Source organism: Xenopus laevis, chromosome 6S (genome assembly GCF_017654675.1).
Source record: "Xenopus laevis strain J_2021 chromosome 6S, Xenopus_laevis_v10.1, whole genome shotgun sequence".
Classification (NCBI taxonomy): Eukaryota; Metazoa; Chordata; class Amphibia; order Anura; family Pipidae; genus Xenopus; species Xenopus laevis.
The window spans coordinates 59,616,692-59,643,715 of NC_054382.1; the positions used below are offsets into that span (position 1 = coordinate 59,616,692).

The 27,024-nt window shown below is 39.7% G+C and overlaps 1 protein-coding gene across 1 annotated transcript in view; it reads right to left on the reverse strand.

Annotated features, from left to right (window-relative positions):
* Nucleotides 1–1,822: 1,822 nt before the first annotated feature.
* sdha.S (succinate dehydrogenase complex subunit A, flavoprotein (Fp) S homeolog) overlaps nucleotides 1,823–27,024 on the reverse strand; it is a 60,076-nt gene continuing 34,874 nt past the window's right edge. Inside the window, 8 exon segments of the mRNA NM_001087301.1 lie at nucleotides 1,823–2,213; nucleotides 5,925–6,035; nucleotides 8,180–8,310; nucleotides 9,420–9,531; nucleotides 10,894–11,012; nucleotides 14,269–14,440; nucleotides 17,040–17,235; nucleotides 17,349–17,517. Coding sequence (NP_001080770.1) covers nucleotides 2,130–2,213; nucleotides 5,925–6,035; nucleotides 8,180–8,310; nucleotides 9,420–9,531; nucleotides 10,894–11,012; nucleotides 14,269–14,440; nucleotides 17,040–17,235; nucleotides 17,349–17,517 — 1,094 coding nt within the window. The 3' untranslated portion in view covers nucleotides 1,823–2,129.

The window sequence follows — 27,024 nt, forward strand, 5'->3', positions numbered from 1 at the left end:
ACAGGGTTACTTAAAATAGCTTAGTACAAAGTCCTGGTTAGCAGCGTCAGATTTCAAATCAGTGCACCCTTAGGCCAGACTGCGATCGCACCCCCAGCTGGTGATTGCATCTAACCAGCCGTGCACATGCACTAGGACCACTGACGATCAACCTGTGCATGCGTCCCATCACCCTCTCCCTAAAAAATAGGAGCCATAACGAAGATACAGGGATTTTTAAAGCTGGAGCAATCCCTGATATGATTCTACCAATATGGCAAGTGTGTGGCATGCTGTCCCTGAAATTTTGCCGCTATAGGCCCGGGCCTTTGTGGCCTTGCCACAAATCCAGTTCTGTTGGTTAGATTGCCAATTCAGGAGACAGTAAAAAATTGCTCCTCCCTAAAGCAAATTGGGGAAGATTCAAACAGAGTGTTTTGCCTTCCTCTGCATAAACTAGCAGTTAGGGCAAGGGTACACCGTGTGGATCCTCCTCCCTACATTTTGTACACAAGCATATGCACTATAATTCACCATTAAACAGGCACGGTGTCGGCCTGTGGGGAGCTACACTAAATGGATATTGACGAGAAAATGTAAGCATTTGCGTTTCCATGCCAATATCCTCTCAGAGTAGCTCCACACAGGAAAAACACCATCCCTGTTAATGGAGCAATAAGAAGGAGTGCATTATAGTGCATCCTCTTTGCTCTGCCTGTGTACAAAACACATGTGGAGAGTCTGCTGTATTCCCTTTACCCTAAAGCTGGCCATAGACGCAAAGATCCAATCGTACGAATCGAGGATTCGTACAATATTCGGACTGTGTGAAGAGTCCCGACATTTTTCGTTTGGCGGAGATCGGTCGTTCGGACAGGTTAGAAAATTTCTGTCGGCTGCGGGTAATATCTCTGCATGTATTGCCTATTGTACGATTTTCAGAGGGAGAAGGTCACTAGCTTTGTCGGACATACTTTGATCTTTATGGTTAGTGGCTGGTCGGGAGATGGGAAAGTCCGATCGTACGTTGATTCGTACGATCAGATCTTTGCGTCTGTGGCCAGCTTTAGGTTATATTTTTAGATAGATAGGGTTAAACTTGTTACTATGAATGTGTCATATTTACCTTGGGGCAATAGGTGTTTGCCTTATGGATGATTTCCTTTAAGGCTACACTAGGTCTTTTCCTTCATAATGTGTTGTGGATATAGTGTGAGGAAGATATCCTGTCCTGAATCATTGAAAAATTACACACACACCCCCCCCCCCCCACCATTGAGGTACATGGCCTCTGCCAAAAGAGATCATCCTCAAAGTGAAAGTATTTTTCACACACTATTTTCAAACAATCCATTAGAAAATAAAAGTGGTGCATTTTGGATATATTTTCCTCTCACTGTGGGGGTATGGCTATGTACAGGCTCTGTATGTCTTTTATACATAGTTAATTATTTACCTGCTATCTAAATATGTTTCAGCTCACATATTACAGGTATGGGACATATTATCCTGAATGCTAAGGACCTGGGGTTTTCCAGATAAGGGGACTTTCCATTATTTGGATCTCCGTACCTTAAATCTACTTAAAAATTATTTAAACATTAAATAAACCCAATAAGATTATTTTGCCTCCAATAAGCATTGATTATATCTTAGTTGGGATCAGTTACAAGGCACTGTTTTATTATTACAGAGAAAAAAGCAATCATTTCTAAAAATGTGAAATATTTGATTAAAATGTAGTCTATGTGCAATGGCCCTCCCGTAATTTGGCGCATTTTGGATAATTGATCCCCTACCTGTAAATCTTTGGTATCTAATAGACATCCTGCAAGTCTGCATATTGTCATAATGGTTTTATTAGTGGTATTCTTTTTCTGAGTTTTAAGTTTATTGTTCCAGTTTTGCGACAGCAGATTTTTTAAGTGCATATTTATTTTTACATTTACAATAGACACAAACAAAAGATCTGTATCAGCAAGGTGTCTAATGTACAATAGCCATGCAAAATCCACAATATTAAAAAGAAACTTTGCAGAATTGAATGCATTTTAATGCCAATACTGACTGGATTCCTCAGCATCAAAGTTTCTGCAATGCAAGATTGTGTTCAAAATAAATGATTTCATATTAAATGGATTAAAAGTAATTTAGTAGGAACGAATTGCCGGCGGGACAGATGCACAGTCTTCATTTAAAGTTGCATCGATTACAGGTCTGTATTCCAAGCTAACCTGTAACAAGGTGAATAACATAGATTAGAAACAGCGGTGTTTCAACTGAAATCACTAACAAATAAAGCTTTCTGCATTTATTTATTTATCTTGTGAAACAGGGCTGTTGAGTCGTTCTACAGTCATGTTCAGAATAATAGTGTGTATAAAAAGTGAATAAAGCTTAAACTCCTTATAATAGCTTTTATCTCCATAAATGCAAATGCATTGGGAACACTGCACATTCTATTTCAAATCAAAATATGAAGAAAATGGATAAATTTGTGTTATTCCTTTACAGAAAGTGAAGAAAAGGGATTATTTGGCTGTTCCAAAAAATAGCAGTGTCTGTATTCTTCTTTAAAAAAATCAAACATTCACAGTATAAACTGAAACATGTATCAAGATTTTGCTTTACTTTGAATCACTGAACTAATATTTAGTTTTATAATATTTAGTTGTATAACCACTGTTTCTGAGAACTGCTGCACATCTCTGTTGCATAAGGTTGACTAACTTCTGACACCTTTTACATTCCACAATTCTTCTGCATTTCTTGCTGTTGCCTCAAACAGCTTTTTTGATGTCACCCCACAAGTTATCTATGGGATTAAGGTCTGGTGACTGGGCTGGCCACTCCATAAAATCAATTTTGTGGGTCATTGTCTTGTTGAAACACCCATTTCAAGGGCATTTCCTCTTCAGCATAAGGCAACATGACCTCTTCAAGTATTTTGATGTATTGAAACTGATCCATGATCCCTGGTATGTGATAAATAGGCAGTATGAGAAACATCACCATACCATGATGCTTGTGCCACCATGTCTTCATAGTATAATGTGGCTTGAATTCAGTATTTGGGGGTTGTCTGACAAATTGTCTGAGGCCCTTAGACCCAAAAAGAAAAATATTTCTTTCATCAGTCAATAAAATGTTGCACCATTACTCTTTAAGCCAGTCAATGTGTTTTTTGGCAAATTGTAACCTTTTCGGCACGTCTTTATCAACAATGGGACTTTGCCAGGGCTTCTTGCTGATAGCTTGGCTTTACATAGGCTTCTTCTAATTGTAAAATTACTCACAGGTAACTTTAGACCTTCTTTGATCTTCCTGGAGCTGATCATTGGCTGAGAGTTTCAGGTTTTGGTTACCATTTTAATGCATTTAAGATAATTTTAGCTGAGCAGCATATCATTTTCTACACTTGTTTATACGTGTTCTGCTCTCCAAATCAACATTTTAATCAAAGTACTCTGTTCTTCTAAACAATGTCTGAAATGACCCATTTTACTCAAATTTTCGGAGAAAAGGCACTATAACCAGCATGCAGAACATTTGCTGCCTTCCTTCCTTAAATAAGGGCCCGTAAATGAAACCTGTTTTTTCACAGAATGAAGGACATCACTAATTGAACTCACTTAACACTATTTAGAACAAGCTAATATTATTATGAACACTGCTATTATTTGGATCAATTAATGATTCAATTACACAGAATCAGCAGCATACATGTCATGACTGTTGAGTCTGTTGGTTTTCCATTACTCTACTACACATACTAGTCAATGTTCCCTCTTAATCTTGGCCGTGTGCACAAAAAATTACATTTGCGCACACTTTTTAGAATCTGATGTGTGCACATCAATTTATTGTGTGTGCTGGCCTCAATTTATGTATGCATGCAAAAGTGCACAGCTTAGAGGGAACACTGTTACTAGTAATTTGTCATGTACAAATATAATTTCTACCAAAAACAGTGATTGATCAGGTTAGTGATGTTGCACTGCTATTATTCTGAACACAACTGTATATTCAGCAGCTCTATGTCTTACAAGATAAAGCGGATGTGTTAAGACAGAATCAGGACAGACACACTGAAAATACAGGGGTCCCCAACCTTTCTTACTCGTGAGCCACAGTCAAATTTGTTGGGAAGCAATACAACCTTCATAAAAGTTCCTGGAGGTGCCAAAAAAAGATGTGACTGGCTATTTGGTATTTTGGTTCTGTTTGGCAGTATATCTTGTTTTTATTCAACCAAAACTTGCCAAAAAGCCAGGAAAAATAAGAATCTGATTTGGGGACACTTGGAGCAACATCCAAGGGGATGGTGAGCAACATGCGGCTCACAAGCCACTGGTTGGGGATCACCAGTCTAGATATTAAAAAACAGATTGCAGAATCTGACTTATATGGCATAGAGCTGTTCAACATGGGAAGTGAAAAAGTAACTAAATGGGAAAAAGGACTTATGCCTTAAAAACTTAATAAAGTTAAAGTTATACCAATAGGTGATCTAAGTAACATATGGAAGTGCCATTGGCCACTATGTATCAGGTGTGCAGCACCACATCTATATATAAAAAGTACATCCATAACAGAACAAAATGTACCTCTCTTTGCCATGGGCTTTAATTACTAATGTTAGAACAAGGCCCTATTGCACATACCATGAGAGATGGAATTGTGAATAGGAGTGGGTCTGCATTAAAAGATAAGTAAAAACACAAAAGCTGAAATAGGCAGGCTGAGAATCATCCCGTGTGGGCATTAGCCTCCTGTCCTATTGGCACCAAGCAGACACAATGGTTCTGGGTGCAGGCAGGCCAACTTCATCACCTGTATGGTATTAGCCTAAAACTCCCTAGAACAATAGTTTTTGTCTGCAGTGGTCAGTGAACCCCATTTGAAAGCAGAAGGAAGGCAAATTAATTAAAAACTAATATAATTAATGAAAACCAAATACAAAGTTAAGCTAGGAAGAGGGCATTCTGTAACATACTAAAAGTTGAAGGTCACCGCCCCTTTAATGATTGTCCTTGTGCTGAACATATCCTTTACCTATTGTTTTAATCATGTAAAATGTATAGTTTATTACTTATTGAACTAACAGGAAAATTGAAGTAACATTATGTTTGCTCTTTGCAAAGGGAGACCAATATATAACCCTTTGCTTTGTTGTGAACAGCCTGCACACCTTTTCCAAGTACTAGTATTGGGTGCTGAGAAACTAATGGCACATTCATGTGAATAGAAATCTAGGGTGAATATAAACATTATAATCACTACTACCTGTGCCAATATTCAAAATTATGTTTATGCAATTACCATGATAGCAACCCTGCACAATGATACGTGTGCACGAAAATGTTGGGGAGATAAATACGACGTTTTTAATTTCTCTATCAAACCCTAAAATAGTCACAAATGATTTAGAAATAAAGCACTCATCATGTGTAATTTTCTGGTCTACAAACAATAGACTATGACTGAACATTGAAACTAGAAAAAGTGGCTAATAGCACATTCTGTGTTTGTTTACCTATGCGATTTCTGCTTGTTCAAGTGAATGACAGCAAAACCCTTTATACAGGCTATTGTGGTAATCATTTTGACCATGTCGGCCAGATGAGAATTGTCTCACTGCCTCCCCTGCGACTGCACCAGATGGAGTTTGTGATTAACAACATTAGCCTATGGAAGGGTATTTGTGTGAGGCACCGGCAACAAAATAAAGAATATTCTTAAAAATGAACAAACATACATCACAGGCTGCTTTCAAATGTAAAGTGTGCAGCAATGTACTATCCATTAACAAGAGGCTATACTAATGGCCTGGCATGATTTATATGTAACTCAGCCTTTGCTGAGAAGATACAAAATGGGGAGAGAGAAAAGCAAACCTAACAACAGATTCCAGAAACTGTTTATACATATTGTTCACAACATACCTTTCCTTTACTATCAACATATGATAGTGTGTGCTTCCTCCAGTGCTCGCTAAAACTTTTCTTCTGTTGACCTTGAATTGGTTTTGAATAATCATACTCATCAATCCTCGTCTATGAAACATTGCAAAAAAAAGATAAGCAGAAAATAAGATATTGTTTGTAACCACAATTATATTTGCGTACTGACTGGATTAAAACAAAATAAAGTATTCCAAGAAAACAAAAGCAGGAATCTTGGGAAGGAATCTATATTCCTTGTGAGTTTGCCATTTTCAAGGCTAAAGCTCAAGCAATGGATTCCTACTGTTTTCAGTACAAATGAGAGAAGGGTCTCTTCAATCAAAATATGCAGCTGGTGGACTTCCTCAAAAAAAAAAACCCATTCAGAAAAAATCTGCACTGCTATGTAAAGACCCAAGAATGGTAAAATGTCTGCAGTCTAGACCTTACACCATTATCATAATAAAAATGTTTGGTATTGAATGCAGCTCACAGGTGGTTTTGGAGGTCCCTTGTTGTCCTTACAGCAAAAGCCCCTTTTTCTAAAAGTGTTGACTGTGAAAGTTTTGCCCTGAGGAACCATCCATTTTAAGGCTGAGCCATCCACTTACTGAGAAGCTTATTCAGTCTCGTTAATGGATGATCTATATGCTCATCAATACACTGGACACCTTACATTGCAATGTTTTGCTTGTGCTTAAATGTTGGTTTTTAAGGGTGTACACATATTTCTGTATGAACTTAAAGGGATTCTGTCATGTGAAAACATGTTTTTACAAATATGCACCAGTCAACAGTGCACCTGAAATAGTGCACTGAAATCTGATTTTTTAAAAGAGCAAACAGATTTTGTGTTTTATTTGCATTATAAGGGACAGTATACCTCCCCTTACCCCACATTCAAGTTCAATGAAAAGTTTTTCAAATTTTGAAATCTTTCTTTTTTGGTCAAAACTCAGTAGAATTTAAAACCACAAACTCGAATTTGGATGTGAGATTTAGCACATCTTGACCCTGGAAACAGTTCTAAATAGACTATTCTCCACCTAAAACCTGCCGAGTTCATATAGAAGTCAATGACAGAGGTCCCTTGAACTATTTGAAGATCTTAATAGTAGTGATGAGCCAATTATTTTTGATAAGTTTAGAAAACTTAGAAAGCTTAGAAAACTTAGAAAGCTTAGAAAACTACGCCCCTTAGAATAGACTCCAACTCCAAAAAATGTCACTCGTCAAAAAAAAAATAAACACCATTCAATGTTTCGAATTTTTTCATAAATAACACCATTCGAATTGTGAATAAAATCTAATTTATTAAGAGTTAAACAGAGCAACCATTTTTGGTCCTTGCGAGTTAGATGATACCTTTACTCTGTTATGTTAACAGAAATCCATTATGCAGGGAGATTATCTACACACTGGTAATCTAATTATCTACCTTACGAGGACCAAACATGGAGTAGCTTCAATTTACCTTTTAGCTCTATTTAGCTCAAGAAATAGCAAAATATATATATTTGTACTGGCCATTACTATGAGCTTTCCCATCATTTTGCATACTTTCATTTTAGGGATATTTCCATGGGAAGCTTTTCTTTTACCTAGGACAGTTCTTATTTAAGGACAATCTGAGATTTTAAAATTACACTTATGTAAAAACATAAGATTTGAAATACCCACAATTAGTGCAGAGCAAAATTTCTCACCAGGTATAGATTGCATGAATAAAAGCCCACTGACTTCACTGTATTGTGTAAAGAAAAAGTTGCAGTTGAATGAAAAAAACTGCGTAATGCGTTTCACTACCTTTTTGTGAAGCAAAATGGGACAGATTTGTTAATTACTACCCACAATCTAAACAAAATTAATAATTTTCATTGTGCTTTTGAGGGTGTGGAGTGGTATGCACGAATGAAATGTAATCTTATTACTATTCATAAACAGATTACATTTCAGCAAATATGGGAAACACCTATTCTGTACATTAGCCCCCAAGACCATGGCTGAGCGCTTCTCTCTATACAACAGCATGCAAATTGAATAAATCAGGAAAATACTGTGTAGGCTATATTGAGGCATTTTATAATTTTTGGTGAAAATAAAATATGATTTGCTTATTCATTCAGTAGTATGTGGTAATTATTCTGCATTATTTATTATATTATTATTGCCTATATGACAAAGGAGATTTAAAGAAATATTCTATATATGTCCCATCCAGTAAATGTTTCCCATCTCAAAGTATATACTCCTACCTTGTAATCTTCTCTTGCATGGGCACCACGACTTTCTTTGCGTGCCTCAGCACTATTAATTGTTTGCAGTGCACATAGCATTAAGTTTTGTAGCTCTAGTGTCTCCACTACATCAGTGTTCCAAACAATACCTTTATAGAAAAATCATAAATAAGTATGTTACATTTAGCATATGTTATGTTCATCTTTTTCTGTCATCGTATATTTTTTGTACGTTAATCTTAAATTATTTGTACAATAAGCAAAATGTACAATAGACAAAATACAATACATGAATTTTGATTTAAAAAAAAAAAAAAAATGAATAAAAACCCCTAATCTACATAGCCATATGATGGCGACTGTGAGCTCCTCTGTGCTGACTCTGCAATGAGAGGTAAATAAAGGATTAGAGGCACTTACAGGTGTTATCACCTGTGTGGGGGGAGGGGGAGCAGAGGACTATGTAGGGTAGGGATTTTTATTAGTGGGGGGGGGTTGAATTCTCCTTTAAGGTATATTAGAAGAAAATATAATATACTTTACTCTGTAATAGTAATGCCTACTGAAAACATTTGTATTTATCATTATACTTTCTATGGTCAAAAGAATCTGCACATACTATATTGCCAGAGGTATGTCAACACCCATTCTAAAATCTTATGTCCTCAGTCTGAAGTCTCACTTCTGAGTTTGACGTCTCTGCACGTAAGCATTGCTTTAGCTGGAGTGCTCTAAAGGTTAGTAAATGTATTGCAGAGAAGCAGAAATGTGTCCTCTATAGAGTTATAAATCTGGAATGGAAGAACGGAATGCAGAACTGAATACAGCCATGACCTCAGCTCAACAACTTTGATGAATTGAACAGTGAACTACAAGCAGATGAAAACTAGTTAACTGCAGGAGGGGTCAACCACTGGTATAAGATGAAAGGAAACTATTGCCCATTTACACAATATTTGAACTCATTTTGCACATGTTGCAGTATTAACCAAACTATACATGAGAACAAGGCTAGAACCCTTAGAATGTAACCTTTTGTTAGGTATGCACTCTTCCAGGCCTGTCAGACAGATTATGTGAACACCCTGCAGTAAAAGTCCCCAATTACATCAGGTCTATTATGCAGCATGAAGGAAATAAGTGATCCAAGAAATCTGTCAGACTAGCAGCATCAGGAGTCAGGAAGGAATCTTTTCAGTTTAAAAAAATACAACTGCTTTGAATGCAGTTTTTCAATACCAAATATACATTTGGTTACCTCTATCAAATGTCTTTAAGTCATCCATTGCAGAATTGATGACACTCAGTTTTTCACAACCTTCCTTCAACACAGAACCTGTTCGGAAAACTGCAGCATGAGTCTGCATGGTCTAGAAAAGAAAGCGGGGAAACATGTAAGTCTGTGGTAAAGTACTGGCAATTTAGAGATGATTTATGAAGAACAAGTTATGAAAGAATTTCATACAGTGGGTGAGTTAATCACCTTTACTGGCGATGACCCTGTATCAAATTTTCAATCAAAATCTGACACCTTGCAAGAAGAAACAGGTGCAGAGAGGGTGAGTAACTTGATTTCAGAAACAGAAGCATAGAATTCTTGATTAATTATTCTTCGAATGTCTCTTATTTACCTATGAAAGTTACATTACATTTTCCTTTTGTCATAGTGCCCTTTTAAATTAATTACATTTCACATATGCAGTTGCTGAAAGAATGATAGACTATGGCTGCCATAAACATAGCATAAGCAAAAGAGCATCTTGTCTAGTGTAAGCATTGCGCCTTATAATTCTGTAGTGAATCACTCTTCTACGACGCTAAAAAAAAAATATACAATATCCTCAAAGTAATGCCAAACGAGACAATTTAACTGTTTGTACAATTCATTCTTAAAATGAATATGAAAAAGAAGTGATTTTTTCCAAATGACTTTCAAGCCTAAGAAATCCTCTTGTTTGGAACATTTTCTTGGTTCTTCTATGAACACCAGGGAAACTTCAGCTAAAAGAGAAACATTTCTATGGCTTTAACAAAGTTTAGGTCCATAACTGGGGAGGACTTGCAGATTTATGTGGCCAAAAGTACAATGGTAATAGCAAAAAAGAGCTGGGTGGCTTTACCCGTCTTGGCTACCTTGCCAAGGAAGGGAGAGTAAATCCCACTGAGATCCACACCAAAACTGAAAGCTTTCGATTAATCAGTGGATGCAATAACTTGAGATCCAATATTTCAGTTTAGGATTTTGTTGAAGAGGGAAGAGCCTTTGAAGATAGACACAAGGGATCCTTCATGACAAAAAACAACCAGAAATGGCCACTCAAGGTCTTCACCTGGACCAAGCACTGTTTCTAGTAATACATTTTGTAGCCTGAGGGCAAAACAGTATTTTATCGCTCATCTGTCTGTTATCTCTCTTTTTTTTGTACAGGTATGGGATCCATTATCCGGAAAGCACTATATTTTCAAGCACTCAGATTCTGCAGATACAGATAAATGGTTACATGTGGTACATTGTCCAGGCATCTAGCGAATATTATGGTAGGCAATTAACGTGCATTGTGCAATATGGGAAGTTACTTTTACCTTACTCATCTATACACCTATCCTTCCCTCATGAAATACACTCAACCTCACAACTAGTTTCTTCTCACTGGAAGTGCAAGAGTTAGTACTTCCAACTGTTTCTTAGAATGCTTTGTGAATAGCAACAAGTACCTTCAACGTAAACCTACCTTCTGCATGTTGAGTCTAAGTTCTGAAGTTCTAGTGCTTCCATTAGCAAAGCGTAATTTGTCCAGATTTGCAACGGATTCCTCTCCTGCATTTTCCTTAATTGATGGCAACGCTTCACCTAAAAATAAAAATCCCAAATCCCATTAATAGACATAACATATTTATGACTGATGCATTTAACTTGTTATTCATGAATTGATAAAACTGGTAAGTTTGCTACATCATTCGTTGTCATGCCCCAAGGCTGTCACAGAGGCAATCAATCATTTACAGCTTACTGTCTCACTCACAGTGTTTTAAATTAATAAAGCTATGAATTAATGCTATCTGAATTTCATGCTTTAAAAGCAAATAAAGGGATTATTTTGCATATATTGTGTTGGAGGCCATGAGCACTGACAAGGTTTCAGCACTAACTTCATGTTCAGAAACATAATTGGTTAATAGAATCTGCAACTACAGTTCAAAGCAAAAGCTTGAGCACCACTAGGAAATTATTATATTAAGCAATGTTGAAGTGCCACATTCTGGATAATTTGATTACTTGGCTTTCATAGATTCCCCCCCACCTTGCTTCCCTGACCTCAAGCAGCTTTGTTTGCTTCCCTATAAAGCAGCCAGCGATTGTGTAGAGATTTGTATCTGCAGACCCAGTGCAATCTGCATATTCTGATTATTAATCAATCTTGCTGTATCCGCTTCTATGGCAGATATTATTTGATTTGTGCTGTTTTGATAATTTATGACGATCGCTCAGCTTAGCCTCCCTCTTGATCTTGCAAATATGTTTAACATTTTATGTTTCACAAATAAATCATTTAAATTAGGCTTCTGGTGCAGTAAGTTCATGTTTATCTTTAGTATACAAAATACAGCATTTCTACATTATTCTATTTAGACTTTAGTTCCCCTTTAAAAGATAGACCACAAATTAGACATAAGGAGGAATGTCAGACAAAGCCGATGCCATTTAGTTGATGCAGGCCACACAGTGACTTAAAGGGGTGGTTCACCTTCAAAACAACTAGTTCGTTTCAGATAGATCACCAGAAATAGCTTTTTTCAATGACTTTCTATTTTCCTCTTGTGACCGTTTTTTCTAATATTGTACTATAAAGTGTCATTTTTTACCTTATCTAGCAGCTCTGGGAGCAGGGGTCACCGACCCTGTATACGGTTATAAATTGATACATTTACTTGATATATTTGTTATCTTTGTCCCTGCTGAGCAGAATCTCTGGGTTTCATTACAGGCAGCTGTTAGAATTGATACAATAGTTGCTAATACACCAGAGATGCTGCTGAGAAATGTATCAACTAAATGTTGCAAAATTGTAACAGTTTAGAATTTCCACCTGAATTACTTAACTGACAGACTCAAACACCAGATTTAGATTTTGGAAAAACAGTAAAAAATAAATGGAAAGTATTTGAAAAAAAGTCTTTATTTCTCAGAAAAATCTAAAAACAACTGAATTGAAAAAAGTGTTTGGAAGGTGAACAACCCCTTTAAGCTGGCCATACATGGGCCGATAAAAGCTGCGGACAGACCGAGCCGGCAGCTTATCGCTATGTGCATGTGGCCCTCCGACGGGATTCCCTGATTGATATCTGGCCTAAAGTCGGCCAGATGTCAATCGGGCAGGATAAAAAAAATTCAGTTGGATCGTGGCCGCATCTGTTCGTAGATGCGGCGTCGCGATCCGACTGCCTATATTGGCAGCATTATGATCTGATCGTTGGGCCCTGTGGCACACAATCGGATCTGCCCGATATCGCCCACCTTGATCTCTACGTATATGGCCACCTTGAGTTAAGTTTTCAGGTTTTACAACAGGAGCCTAAAGCCAGGAGTGGTGTAGGTAGGATTAAAAAGCTATTTAAATGTAAAGCAGTTTGGATAAAATGACCAAGGACTTTAATGCCCAGGGGTTTAAATAAGGAATATAAAAGTAGGCAAATAGATATATTTTTGGTTCTGGTTTTAACTTCTACTTTTATTCTTTAGTGGCCACCAAAATCTAGTGGAGCAACAGAGTCAAGTAAGCAGTTTCATTACAAATTATTCAAGTAAAAGGGATGTGCCATGACTTTTGGTGGAATCATGTGATATGGATTTTTACTACTATAAATATAATTCTATAATTACCAGTACAGGACAATGTTGTATACAATATAGAAGGAAGCTTTGGGTGTATCAAATGATATATCAGCTGAGAAAGGATCAGTAAGATCTGAAAAGTTGCTATGTCTGTGCTATGTGTCAAAATAAAGGCGGTTTTACTACTACAGAATGGGAGTTCTGCAATCCTAGATGTGGTTTCTGTAGGTTACTGGTAACCAGGTGCAAATTTGCCAGGTGTTAAATTAATCCCACTTCCTAAATAGTGGCTTAATCCAGTACTACCAGAATATACTGGCGCTGTCTAGTTGATGTCATCAATGCCCAATTAAACCCACATCCATTGTATCAAAAGGAACCGCTATGATGGGCAGGGGCAGTAGTGGGCTCAGAAAATGTGGCATAGGAGCAGTTAATGGACACTCTGGGTCAGATTTACGATACATTCTACCTCAGCATGAAACTAGGCCCAAAATACTTCTGCCTTGCAGTGATGGGGTCATTTGTTAATTCCAGCATGGAATTGAACTCTGGTTTCCTTCAACACATAAAAGCAGGTAAATTGGCTCCTGACAAAATCGCCCCTACTGTGTAAATGTGATAAGGACCTCTGACTGTAAGCTCCATTATATCTCTGTAAAGTGTGCTGGCGCTGTATAAATAACAGGTAACAAAAAAAAAAAAAAATATGCAACAGGGAAATCAAAGTTCATTCTTCTGAAACCAAAAAGTATTAGAGCATTTTTCCGATATGCAAACTTAAAGTGAACTTTGACTCCACTATTGGGGCATATTATTTTATACAACACATTCATTCCTACCTCTATTACAGGTATTTATAGAGCATTCTGGAAGAGACAAATTGCATGAAGCTACTTTCCAGCTTTACAAACAAGACCCTCTAGCTAAAAGATAGAAGAAGTGCTATCTAGGGGTGACCTAGTCAATACATCAATATAGTGAGCTGTGAAATGCAGATGTGTGTCTTTAGTCGACATGGCTGTCCAACTGAAAGCCCTCTGTCTAGCCATTGTATAAAACAAGCTACACAGAACTACCATAAGAAATAATTTTAGTATTCAAATGGTGTAGATAATACTAAAAGCAACAAAAAGGAATAACTTGCATGAAACATCATGTTTACATGGTTACAAAACATACAAGACATGCTGCTACCATGTGAATCAATTGTACAGGATAATTAGCTGCACCTCATATAATTCACCATATCAATTATGATTCTTATACTTACCAGGCTTGCACTCCTCTGCAATGCTAAGAGCACATGCACGACCAAAGACCACCAGATCCAGAAGAGAGTTTGCGCCCAATCTGTTGGCTCCATGTACTGAAGCAGATGCAGCCTCTCCACAAGCATAAAGCCCTGGCACCACTCTATCTTCACCATTTACATGGGTAATCACCTGGAAGAAACCTCATATCACTGAATATTTAGCTATTATACCATTATACTATTATAAGAACCCTTATTCAAAAAAATCCCTGGTCCCAAGGGTATCTGAATTTGGCTTAGAGAAAGAATAGTAAAAACTGTAGAGGGGTTTAAAATCAGTCTGGTGAAGTATAGCTTCAGTTCTTTTAGCTGATGTGTCAGTGTATGCACTGCCAAACTGGTCTAGAGAAAGAATAGTAACCGCAGAGGGGTTTAAGAAGGTCCATCTGGTAAATCATACCTTTAGATCTTTTAGGTGATGTGTCAATGTATGCACTGCAAAATTGAGCAGCAAAGCAGTGTTTCAGTTGTATATATCTTTAAAAAACATGTTAAAAGGAAGGTTATATTTTTCACGAAGAGCCACAAAAGGCATGAGTGTCCCAGGGTCAACTATGTTACAAATATACTTGATCTTATTTGCAAGCCAGAGCTAGGCCCAGAGATGGGTAAATTTCTAATTGAACCTCAAGGGAGAATATAGAAAGTATTGAGTACTTGAGTATGTATACCATCAGAACCTAGCCGCATGAATAGGGTGATATTATGGGTGGATAAAAAATACTGTGAAACCAAAGTGTAAAAAGAAATATCCTTTGTCACTAACTAATAGAAGTGACTTGACAAAATGACTTTCAGAAGCACATTTTTCCTATATTCATTTTTCTTAATAAAAGTTTAAGTTACAGAAAAAAGACCCAGAGCTGCTAATCTAGAAGGGCAATGATGCACTGTGTGATAGCATGCATTTTTTCTGTATGCAAGATTTTTTAGGTTGGTTGGTATCAAAATGGTGCAATTTGCCCTGCACAGAGTCTCATGGTAATTGCCCATCTGAAAAAAAATAATCTCCTAGTGCTTCATGTGCATATTATGCATATGCAGCAAGACAAAGAAAAGTCTAGCAAAAAGTATAAGTGGGAGCACTTACCGGTCCGGGCACAGCTCCAATGTGCTGCACAAACACTGCAATCCCACACAGTCCAGTTCAGTACAAAGTTCATAGAAAACAGAGCACCAATGAGGCCGATGTTGGTCCATTAAAAGGTAAAATGTATTAAAAAATCTTTACAAAATGACAAATGAATGCCTACGACATTCGTAGGCTGCTCGCTTAACGTGTTTTGTGGCTACCAGTCACCAACATCGGCCTCTTTGGTGCTCTGTTTTCTATGAACTTTGTACTAAGACAAAAAAAGGTCAGGTTCGGGCCATATGCAGCTAACCTTTTATTGAGCATCCCTAACTAAATTGTTATACATATTTGGGGATTAGCTCTGCTTTAATCAATACAGAAAAACAGAACACCATTTATGATACCTTGAATATGAACACCTGTCACTCTGGCATAAGGCTGAAGCAATGTATAGTAGAAAGTAGTCAGCACAACGATTGTCGGATTCAATCAAGGCAGTGCACGTCACTTCAATGGCCACTTTCCATTAGAATCATCATGGGTAGAAGAAATTTGAGACAGCACCATCGTATTTTTCTTGTTTCTTAAAAGCCTTTAATTGTGCATAGGGGCATCACAGCAACGTTTCAGGCCTTGCAACCTTTTATCAAGCTTGATTTTCTTCTTCTTCTTCTACCCATAAGAAGGCTGAAGCATCCACTTAATAATCACTCAGAATTCCTTCTCCGCCTCTAACCCACTTGACCCCCTCCCTCAGGAATATTTTTTGGCTGTTCCAAGCTAAGGCAGTGGACATTCTCATCTTAGATTACAAAGTGAACACAGTCCAGTCTAGCGACCAATGAATAGATGACATTTCTGGTTGCCATAGAAACTTTGCTGTAGATACCTGCTATTTTTTCTCCTATCTTTCTCTCTTGAGCTCAGCTTAGCCATTACAACCCAAGCAGAGCTTTTTATCAAAGTTCATGATGTGCATGAACTTTACATAGCATGTGTGCCGTTTGCAGAAATAAAGTCACTGTCAAAAGGAAAATGTGACAGTGCTGGCAAACAGAGGGGATATATGGATATATGCAGTATATATACACAATGGGGGAGATGTGCCCAACTTTATATATATATATATATATATATATATATATATATATATATATATATATATATATATATATATATATATATATTATTCTTTATAGTTTTGTTTATTTGCCCTTTTCTTCTGACTCTTTCCCACTTTGAAATGACCCCATCTACAAAACAAATGTTCTGTAAAGCTACAAATGTATTGATAATGCTACTTATTACTTTTATTTCTATTCAGGCCTCTGCTATTCATATTACAGTTTCTCATTCAAATCAATGCCTGGTTGTTATGCCTAGCAACCAGATTGAACGAAATTGCAAACTGGAGAGCTGCTGAATAAAAAAAACTAAACTCAAAAACCACAAATAATAAAAAATAAAAACCAATTGCAAATTGTCTCAGAATATCATACAAAAAGTTAATTTAAAGATAAAAAACCCCTTTAAATGTACTAGCATGTCAATCAGACATGCCGGTACTGTGTCCTATACCAAAGACGCAGAAGTTCTCCAGAAGAGACACAAATTTAAGACTAAATTTTTTAAAATATTTTTCCATTCACTTTACCTGCCCTTTGTAATTGGTGGGGATACCCCCCATGTTATAATGAACTGTTGGCAGGACAGGAATGGGTTCCTTTGTTACATCAACACCTGCAAATATCATTGCTGTCTCAGAAATTCCTGGGAGTCGGGATGACAGCTGACTGGGTGGAAGGTGGTGAAGCTGAAGATAAACATGGTCTTTGTCCTTCCCACAGCCTCTGTCATGTAAGCAAAAATATTTGGTATAAAAATATCAGAACAATACTTGGTTACAAAACAAAGTTGTAACCATTATGTTTTTAGAAGAAAAATCAATATTGATTATTGGTACCTTCCTTCTCGCATTTCTATAGTCATAGAACGGGAAACCACATCTCGTGAAGCCAAGTCCTTTGCTACAGGGGCATATCTTTCCATGAACCTTTCACCTTCACTGTTGATAAGGATTCCTCCTTCCCCACGGCAACCTTCTGTTATTAAACATCCCGCCCCATAGATTCCTGCAAAGAAATGAAATGTATGAAACAAACCAGCCTCAACTAACTATCCCACTAGACAAATACAAGAGGTCCTCTGCACTCAACCCTTTATCGATATATTTAGGACATTGAAACATTTTGTGTCTTAAGCTACTAAAGATGACACCCTTTAAACAAAACAGGGATTGTTTGTCCATATATTGCAACTTACTTGCTGCTTTCAAAGTAAAACTCCCAAACTTGGTTGCCCTTTTATTAGCCACCAGTGGGATACTGTGCCCCACAAACGACTGCTTTCTAAACGAAGGTCTGTTGGGCTTAATGAAGTCGTTTGCACATAGATAGGAAACTGGCTACAGGATTGGATACAGAGGGTGGTTGTTAATGGTACATTCTCTACTTGGAGTAAGGTTCTTAGTGGGGCCCTCAGGGCTCTGTATTGGGTCCACTTTTATTTAACTTCTTCATTAATGACTTAGGGGTGGGTGTTGTAAGTAACATATCAGTGTTTGCAGATGACACACAACTATCCAGCCTAATTAATTCCATCCAGGATGCGGCATCTTTGCAACAAAATCTTGACAAACTGGCAATCTGGGCAGCTAAGTGGCAAATGAGATTCAATGTTGATAAATGTAAAGTCATGCACCTGGGATGTAAAAGTATCCAAGCCACTTATACCCTTAATGGGACTGCACTAGGCAAATCCATTATTGAAAAGGACTGGAGTCCGTGTAGATGATATACTTGGCTGTAGCAAGCAATGCCAGTCAGCAGCATCAAGGGCAAATAAGGTCTTGAGCTGTATTAAAAGGGGCATAAAGAATTAGTTAAGGGATCAGAGACCTGTCAAGTTAGATGGCAGGTAGGGAAAGTTAAAGGGACTGTTAATAGTTTAACTTCAGACCCTCCCCTAACCCCACACCCACCCCCCAAAGCAGGTACAATAATTCCATATCTAATAGACCCTTTATGGGTCTCCTATTTCAGCAAGACGGCTAATGGAATCACTTAATATCATGTCCTGGAATGTCAGGGGATTAAATACAAGGTTCAAACGTGCACTGGTGTTTGATTATGTTAAGCGTTTTAATCCACACATTCTTATGTTACAAGAGACCCACTTAGTGGGCCAAAGGCTACTGGCTCTAAAAAGACCTTGGGTAGCCCACACATACAATGCAACCTTCTCCTCACATGCCAGAGGCACCTCTATACTGATAAGACGGAACATTCCAGCTGAGTTAATCAAGCTCACGACAGACCATTATGGCAGATTTGTAGTAGTATCGCTACTGATAGGAAATCAGCCCATAAACCTAATCAACTTTTATGCTCCCCCGCCCCTTACTTCATCACTGCTTGACACCCTTATGAGGAAACTGGCCAAACACCCAGTGGCACCCACCTGTATAATGGGGGACTTTAATGCCACAATGGATGCTGTGAAAGATAGGCTCAATATTGTCTCAACCCACAACAACAAACTGGCACAATGGGCAGAGGCCATGCAGCTAACTGATGTTTGGCGCTGGAAACACCCTGAGGAATCAGTGTTCTCCTGCTATTCCCCCACACATAACACCATGACCCGAATAGACCTGGCACTAGCCACAGGGGACTTACTGCAACAAGTCCGCACAACCCAATACCTGCCCCGAGGCATATCTGACCATGCCCCACTGCTTGTCACACTAGGCATGCTTTCGCCCAGAGCACCAAAACCTTGGAGACTAAGCCCACTATGGTTGGCCAATGACACGGTTGCCGAGTCGGCAGCGGGGGCCATTACAGAATATTGGGAAATAAACGCTGAATCAGCAGAACCCCCCATTTTATGGGATGCATTTAAAGCCACAACAAGAGGCACACTTATTGGTGTGATAGCAGGGGCTAGGGTCAAAGCCGCAGAAGAGATCCAACGTGCACAAAATAATCTCTATAAGGCGGAAACACTATACACTGCCGACCCATCAGTGTCTAATTTAGGGAAATTTAAAACAGCACAAGCTGACATAGAGCGAGCTAGAACCAAAGCAACCCGCAAAAAACTACTCTATGCTACCCAGCGAACTTTTGATAAAGGGGAAAAAAACGGGAAACTATTGGCCTATCTAGCCCGCACACAAAGCACCTCAAATGCAATACCCAGAATACAGACGGAAGCAGGAGACATAGTAACAGACCCCAAAGACATAGCTGAGGTGTTCTCAAAGTACTATCGGGAATTATATACTTCGCAGGCCAACTATGACCGGCATCAACTGAGAGCCTATCTAGACAGAATCCCTATCCCACGACTCCCAAAGGAAATGAGGCAAATGCTAAATACCACAATAACTGTGGAAGAAGTTTCACTAGCCATAAATTCAATGCCAGCAAACAAAGCCCCGGGGCCAGACGGGTACCCGGCAGAATGGTACAAAAAGTATGCTGATGAAATACTTCCACATATGCATAAGACAATTATAAGTGCTACAGAGCAAGGGATCCTTCCGCAATCCTGTCGGGAAGCTACAATAATAGTCATCCCTAAGGAAGGCAAAGACCCACTGTCCCCGGGATCATATAGACCAATATCCCTATTAAACGTAGACACCAAAATAATGGCAAAGATACTGGCAAACAGAGTAAAACAAGTGATAACAGAAATTGTACATGCCGACCAATCGGGCTTCATGCCAGAGAAATCTACAGACATAAATATAAGAAGGCTGTATACTAACATACTAGCTACCCATACGGAGACAGGGGGCAGAGTAGTGGTGTCTCTGGACGCAGCTAAGGCCTTCGATTCAATTGAGTGGGCATATCTGTGGGAGGTCTTAACGAGGTTCGGATTTGGCAGCCAATTCATCAAATGGGTAGGTCTTTTATACCAAAACCCTACGGCACGTATTAATGTCAATAATATGATGTCAGGCAGTTTCCAGCTGAGCCGGGGCACCCGGCAGGGTTGCCCCCTCTCACCACTATTATTTGCACTGGCAATAGAGCCGTTAGCCATCCTAGTACGCACGGCCCACAATATTATGGGAATGCAATTGGGGAGAGTGGAGGAACGTATTTCCCTATATGCGGACGACGTGCTGCTATATTTGAATGATCCTGGGCCCTCCCTACAGGCTGTACTAGCAATAACAAAAGAATTTGGAAGATACTCAGGATTACAAATAAATTGGGAGAAATCGAATGTTTTCCCAGTAGATGAAAGTTTGGTGCCTGGTAATCACCAGGCACCAAACTTTCATCTACTGGGAAAACATTATCCCCCAACACCACTGAAGTGGGTAAATGAATTCAAGTACCTGGGTATTAAAATCACAAAGGATAGCTCCAAGTATGAGGAACTAAACCTCACCCCGATCACCGAAAACATGACAACTAAACTGAAGCAATGGGTAAACCTACCCCTAACAATATGGGGCAGAATAAACCTCATAAAGATGGTTTTTCTGCCCAAATATTTATATATACTCCACAACTCTCCCATATATTTACCCAAAGCAGTATTTACTAAAATAGAGCAGATTCAGACATCTTTCATATGGGGGAACAAGTCACCGAGATTTGCGAAATCCAAATTGAAAACTCCGATAAATGAAGGAGGACTGGGATTTCCAGATCTACAAGGCTACTTCCTAGCTTCCCAACTTTTCTATATTGGCTGGTGGCTAACACCAGACCCAAACAATCCCAACCTACAGCTACAAGCCACCCTAGCGGGTTCAGTAGAGTCGTTAAGACATATACCATATCGGAAATTGAAGGATCTGCAAGTAAAACACCCAATATTAGCTACTCCCCATAAGGTCTGGACAGCGGTAATGCGAGCTAGCCATCTCAGCAACCCGCTGCTCTCACCTGACTTACCACTATGGGGCAACTCACACCTACCCCATTTCCGGCAACTTCTACAATATATGAGATGGCCGAGCATAGGGATAAAGACACTTGGAGAGGCAGCACCGGAGGGACAGCTGCTTAATAGAGACCAAATGCTACAGACTAGGCCCGGGATACAAATTAGCCAAATAAACTACTTACAATTCAGACACGCATTTGTAGCGCAATTCTTATCCACTAAAGTGGAAATAGAGGTGCCCCCTGTGCTGGAGACCCTCAAATCCCCAATCCAAAAAAAGATGGTGACTAAAGTGTATGGGAACCTGCTCTCCACATTCCCTTCCCCATTTGCTCAGGCATATACAGTCTGGCAACAAGATATCCCTAGCTTAACCTTGGAAGAATGGGAAGAAGGTACCTCTAAAGCATATCAATATCTAATCGCAACAAGGGACAGACTTATCCAGTTTAAGGTGTTACACCGGTTGCACATAACACCTCTTAGACTAAGCCGAATGGGAGATATGGAGAGGGCACACTGCCCCAAATGTCAACTGAGGGAGGCGGGATACTTACATATGATGTGGGATTGTCCGAAAATCCATAAGTATTGGGACAAAATAATGACATATGTACAAGAGAAAACTACTTTCCCCAAAATAATGTCGCCACAGGTGTGCCTCCTAGGTATAATCGATGAGACTATTCCCTTAAATGCAAAAAGGGACTTATGGAGATCCTTGTTATTCTATGCTAGGAAAGCAATACTTATGAAATGGCTGACACCAAACGCCCCATCCCGCCAGTTTTGGCTAGACATAATTAATAAACAACTCCCACTAATACAGATGACCTACCTTGCTAGGGGCTGCCCAGGAAAATATGAGAAAATATGGGACGAGTGGACAGAGGCTACTTCCTGAGACCCATTACAGAAAGTTTGTGTACCCCTGACATTGAGGTTCTTCCTGATAGTTAAGTTACCCAGATGCATTACCAAACAGGGTAAATGAACATAAAGTGTACCGGCTGTGAAGTTTATGTGACAGATATAATGTAATAAATGGTAATTGTCTTTTGAAGATGTACCTGACAACCCCCCCCCCCCTCTTTCTTCTGTACCCCCCCTATTTTTCTTTTGGTTTGGAAATCAATAAAACAAAAACTGTTAAAAAAAAAAAAAAAAAAAAAAAAAGGGGCATAAAGTCACGGGAGGAGAGGGCTATTTTTCCTCTGTATAGAGCACTTGTAAGGCCCCATCTAGAAAACGTGTACAGTTTTGGTCTCCATCACTCAGTAACTACAGGACATTACTGTATTAGAGAGGGTACAGAGAAGGGCAACTAAGCTGGTAAAAGGTATGGGAAATCTTACCTATGAGGAAAGACTGGCCAAATTGGGCATGTTCAAGCTGGAGAAGAGGCTCTTAAAGGACATTGAAAGGTTAATAAACATGCTTTCTGGGCAGAGTTAATCCAGAATCTCTGTCCCAGAGTTGGGTGACGTCACCAATATTCCTTCTCCTTCTCTCCCCACTGCCTCAGGCACACATTGAACATTCTGCACATGCTTCTAATTTTAATAGATCTTCCTTCTGTGCCTCAGCTCAATTTGTAAGCTTTTCTTCCTGGTCCTGTGCAGCCCGCCCACTAGCCAATAGGAATCAACGTGTCTGGTCTCCATGACAATGCTCAAGTCCTTTCAGTGCTACACAGAGCTGCAGGCTAGCAGAGAGCAGGGAGCTCTATATTATCACGAGAGCTGCGAGGTGGGTAACATGTAGCGCTGCAAGGAGCCAATATTACTCATATTTCTTTGCAAATCTTCTGTAAGACATATACTAAATAATAAGGAGGGGGTTTTGCACATGCGCAGTAACTGAAGACGGAAGGGAAACCTTTATTAAGATGGCAGATCTGTTACCTTCAATAGCCTGCAACTTCAGGGTTTAGTTTTATTAAAAAAATTAACATGATTTTATAAATTAACATAGCAATTCTGGAGGGCTTTACGAGGACTACAAAATGAGACAAGAAGTAATTTTTGCCTTTCATTCTCCTTTAAGGGGAGATATGATAACTATGCATAAATATATAAGGGATCATATAATAATCTCTCATGCTTTATTTACCAGTAGGTCTTTCCAGTTGACACAAGGTCACCCATTCCGATCAGAAGAAAAGAGGTTTTGCCTAAATATTCGGAATGGGTTTTTTACAGTGAGAGCTGTAAAGGCTACTCAGCCTGTACTAAAGGTACAGGCTGATACATTAGATAGCTTTAAGAAGGGGTTGGATGGCTTTTTAGCAAGTGAGGGAATACAAGGTTGTGGGAGATAGCTCATAGTACAAGTTGATCCAGGGGCTAGTCCGATTGCCATTTTGGAGTCCGGAAGGAATTTTTTCCCCTCTGAGGCAAATCGGAGAGGCTTCAGATTTTGCCTTCCTCTGTATCAGCAGTTAGGCAGATTAAAAAAAACAAAAAAAAAAAACTAAAAGGTTGAACTTGATGGATGTGTGTCTTTTTTCAACCTTACTTACTATGTTACAACTATGTAAATATGTCTGCCGTTGGGGATGATAATTATGGACTTCCAGTGCCGCCCCTTGTCCCTGAGCTGCAGGCAGCCACTGGCAAGTACCTGGATCCCTGTGGAGCTGAGCAGAGGCTTCTCCCCCTACCCTCTGAGCCATCAGATTGCATGCCAGATGACCCCACTACATAACCATGTGTTTGCTACTTTGAAATGTGAGTGCAACAACCCCCTTCCTGTTGAGCTGCTCCTGGAGTGTCTGGATGTCCGCCTGCTGATTTATCTGCCTAGCCTGCTCCCAGGTTTGAAATTTGCACTATTCTACACGCACATTGCACACTCCACACACATATTTTTTTTTTAAAAGGTTTTATTTATTGGTTTGTACAACAAGGTATTCGCCGATGGGCGCAATACAACATTCCTTCTCCACACTGGAGACCGAACCATAGTTTTGCATTATTCCAACAAGGCAGAGTGAATGAATGAACAAACCGTTTTTTTTACCCTTTTAACTTATAACAAACACACAACAAATAGGGGGGGGGGAGAGGCCGTGTAGTTTACCCAGTGTATTCAGCCATACCTGTCCTGAGTGCTAATTTACCTGTTGCTTTGTGCTGTAGCAGAGTCCATAGTGTCTGCCCACGGGCCCCAGATTCTGTCAAATTTGTCTGGACAGCCTCGACCTAAATAGGTCAGCTTATAGAGTGGGAGGGCCTCATTTATCAAAGATTTCCAACCTTTCAAGGTAGGCGGGTTAGGTAGCTTCCATGCCAAAATAATGGATTTCCTAGCATAGAAGTACAGAAGTCTCAACAGGGAGCGCCTGTGCTTGTCTGGCTCTATGTGTTCCACCAGACCCAGGAGACACGCCTCTGGCGAGCGCACCTTAGGCAGGTCTAGAGTTTGTTCAATGAACGTTGTTACTTTTGCCCAAAATGTATCAATTATCGGACAGGTCCAGAAGGCGTGTATAAATGTGCCCGGACTGGCTCCACATTTGAAACAAAGGTTATTTGGCATAAGGCCCATTGAGTGCAACCTCGCCGGTGTGAGGTAAGTTCTGTGTATTGTGCGGTACTGTATCAGTGTATCATTACTACTAATAACGGAAGGCAAGTATGAGTGGGTGATGTCGTCCCAGTCTTCTAGGTCTAACTGCGGCATATCAGTTACCCACTTAGCGTAGCTATGTGCAAAGGGATTTCCCCTTTGCTTGTTGAGAATAGAATAGATCCGGGAGGTTAGCCCTTTCTTGACAGGTGCCCTGAGCCCTTCCTCAAGTGTTGAGAGGGATACCCTGGGAGGAGCAGGGAACTGGCTATTTGCTGCATGTCGGAGCTGTAGGTATCTGAACCACATATGTCTAGGAAGATTAAATTCCGTTGCTAAAGTTTCGTAAGATTTAAAGTTTTGGTTTTGGTACAGTTGTCCCACATATTTAATTTTGTACTTTGCCCACAGTGCTGGGTCCGGAATGGACATAAAATGACTCATGCGGGGGTTACACCATATAGGTGTGAAGGGAGAAACAAGGTTTCGTGCCTCTGTGTCATACTTGAGGGCCGTTTCCCATATCTTCGGCAACATACTTATAGTAGAAGGGGGGCACCCCCTTTGAGTGGACCCCCGTAGGGGAACGTTAGCAAGTGATTCAATTGATCCAGCTGCCTCCGCTGATATGAAAAAGGCTGCATTGTCGGCCGGGGAGGAAAACCACCACGCTACATAAACCAGCTGTGTGGCTAAGTAATACAGGAAAAAGTGTGGCATTGATAATCCACCTTTGTTTTTGGGGGCAGTTAATGTCTTGAGGCTTATGCGTGGTTGTTTATTGGCCCATATGAAGGAGCGAGCCATCGAATCTAGCTTGGCAAACATATGAGCTGGAAGAGGGATTGGGGAATTATGAAATAGATATAGTAATTTGGGCAATACAACCATTTTTATAAGATTAATTCGACCCAATAAATTGAGTGGGAGGCCTGCCCAATGAGTGAAGTTGATGCATAACTGCCGTATAGTTGGGTCTATATTCAGTTCTCTGAATTTGTATGGATCCTGACTGACCCAAATTCCCAAATACTTGAACACTTCTACCTGTTTTAGAGGTACATTAAGTAAGAGTGGGGATGGTATTGGCTTATTTAGAGCCATGTAAGTGGATTTTTGCCAGTTGACTCGGAGCCCTGAGGCCTCCCCAAATTGATTCACAAGTTTAAGCAGTTCCGTAATGGATTGCCCAGAGTCTGCCAAGTACACCAATGCATCATCTGCATAGAGGGATATACGCTCCTCCATCTCCCCAAAGCGCAGACCCTTGATTTGTGGGCTTGTTCGGATTACCGTTGCTAGAGGTTCTATGGCCAGCGCAAAAAGGTAAGGGGAAAGCGGACACCCTTGCCTCGTTCCCCTTTCCAGAGCAAAGGGCCCTGACACAAGCTTGTTAGTTCGAATTCTTGCTACTGGGCTGGTGTATAGCAGTTGAACCCACTGTTTAAATTTAGGCCCAAAGCCCATAGCTGTCATCACCTCCCACAAGTATCTCCATTCTACTGAATCAAATGCCTTCCTGATATCCAGAGAGACCACTGTCCCAGGATAACCCCCCAACCGGGCTAGGTCCAGGTTAGTGTATAATCTGCGTATGTTAATGTCAGTAGCCCGGCCTGGCATGAACCCCGACTGATCAGGATGTACCACTGACAATATTACCTTAGTAAGTCGGTTAGCTAGCACCTTTGCCAGAATTTTAACATCATTCGATAGAAGTGAGATGGGCCGATAGTCAGCACAGTCCGCTGAGTCCCCCCCCTTTTTGGGTATCAGGACTATTAAGGCTTCTCTAAGAGATGGTGGTAAAATTCCCATATCCAGAGTTGTCTCGTACAAATGAAGCAGCCTAGGAGCCAGTGAGTCCTTATTTAGTTTGTACCATTCCATAGGAATGCCATCTAGCCCTGGTGTTTTCCCAGTAGGGAATCGGGATATTGCATCTTTAATTTCAGTTAACGACAGTGGTTCTTCCAGAAATTGCCTGTCCTGTATTGACAATCTTTCCAGGGGGACGTTTTTAAGGTACTCCCCTGGATCTAACGTGTGCTCATTTTGTGTAGATTGGTAGAGTGTTTGATAGAATTGGGCAA